A 1,456-nucleotide genomic window follows, 5' to 3' on the forward strand; every position below is an offset into this window, starting at 1 on the left:
TCCAATAACTCCCTTCCCCATTCATTCTGTTTCGGACTGACTGACAACTGATGTTCTACTCAAGTACAGTGATGAATTAGGATATAGACTAATTTGTAAACATGCCATTTCTTCAAGTGTTCTACAGACTACTTGTACTACGTTTATGCTAGATGTTTGATTTGGGTTCCGAACGACTATTGATACTTACCATCAAAATAAATAATTAAAGATCGAGAGATAGAAAACTCATTGACTTTATATAAATACGAGTAATCCAAAATCTCTCCCGTCGTCCCTTCGTCAGGTATCTGGACAGCGACGCTTACCAAGCAAACATGGAGGCAAAACGCATAGTCGTGAGAGGATTTGGCACTGCGCCCTTCCCTGATCCATGCCGTACCTTATTTGACAGCGTAGCGTCTTGGTTCTCACGACCGCCCAAGATAGTGGATAACTGTCTTGTGAATGTTCTCCAAGTGAAGGACCAGATGATTGCCATGACGGAGACAGATGAAGTGAGGGTTGTGGACCCGGAGACTTTGAACACTTTCGGAAATAAGGTTGGTGAAAACCGGAGGACACACACACTGATAAATGTTTAATGTGATATATTTTATGATAGCAAGTAACAATATATTACCTTGTACACGATTATGATTTTTTACCAGATATATCTCTTACTAAAATTAAGAATATGTAACCCAACCCATTCCGATTGTCAAATCTAACCCAAAGTGTTAGAAAGTGGGTGTCTCGACCCCCAGAGGGGTCACAAGATCCTTGCAGCCCCTCCCTCCTCCTTCTCTTCTTCCCACTATCCATCCTAAACGCGTTTAGTATTTGTCAGTAGTGGTCGACCTGCCCGATGCTTGACAACGAATCATAAAGCCACGTTATGTATGCACGCTTTCTTTGCAATATAATATACTTCACACTAATAACCTTGTGATCTTGATAATTGCTACTACTTTGTTGCTGGGGAATAGAAGTAATCTGTAGGGGTCGCAGCCAGAAAAGTTTGAGAACCCATTATCTAACTTACTGTAATATTATGCATCAAGGTAAAATGTACCAGAATAAGAATATTTTTCATTCTGATTTCCAGCTAACAATATCAGATTACGTTGCAATCCGACAAGCCACCGCCCACCCTCATGTCAGTCCAGACGGCACTGTTTACAACCTAGCTTCATCTGGGAACAGAGACGGCCCAACCTATAACATCATCTCTCTTCCCAACGGTGAAATTGAAAAGGCTAAAATGGAGGCATCAATTCTTGCCAGGTGGAAGTTCCATCCAGGATACATGCACAGTTATGCCATCACTGAAAATTACTTCATCCTCCTTGAAACACCTTTCACGTTTAGCATCGGTGCCCTTCTGACCAATTACTACTTCGGCAAAAGCATCGAAGAGGCTCTGGTGTGGTTCCCCAACGAGAGGTCCATTTCAGGGTGATGAAGGCAGATAGGC

The 1,456-nt window shown here is 42.2% G+C and overlaps 1 protein-coding gene across 1 annotated transcript in view; it reads left to right on the forward strand.

The window, feature by feature from the left end:
- The window catches only part of LOC119585381 (carotenoid isomerooxygenase-like), an 89,132-nt gene extending 87,687 nt beyond the window's left edge, over positions 1–1,445 (forward strand). The window contains exons 4-5 of the mRNA XM_037934047.1: positions 287–542; positions 1,088–1,445. Of these exons, the coding sequence (XP_037789975.1) occupies positions 287–542; positions 1,088–1,441 (610 nt within the window). The 3' untranslated portion in view covers positions 1,442–1,445. The remainder of the gene's footprint in view (positions 1–286; positions 543–1,087) is intronic.
- The last annotated feature ends 11 nt before the right edge of the window (positions 1,446–1,456 follow it).

The sequence above is a fragment of the Penaeus monodon genome, chromosome 19, assembly GCF_015228065.2.
Source record: "Penaeus monodon isolate SGIC_2016 chromosome 19, NSTDA_Pmon_1, whole genome shotgun sequence".
In the NCBI taxonomy this organism is placed as follows: domain Eukaryota; kingdom Metazoa; phylum Arthropoda; class Malacostraca; order Decapoda; family Penaeidae; genus Penaeus; species Penaeus monodon.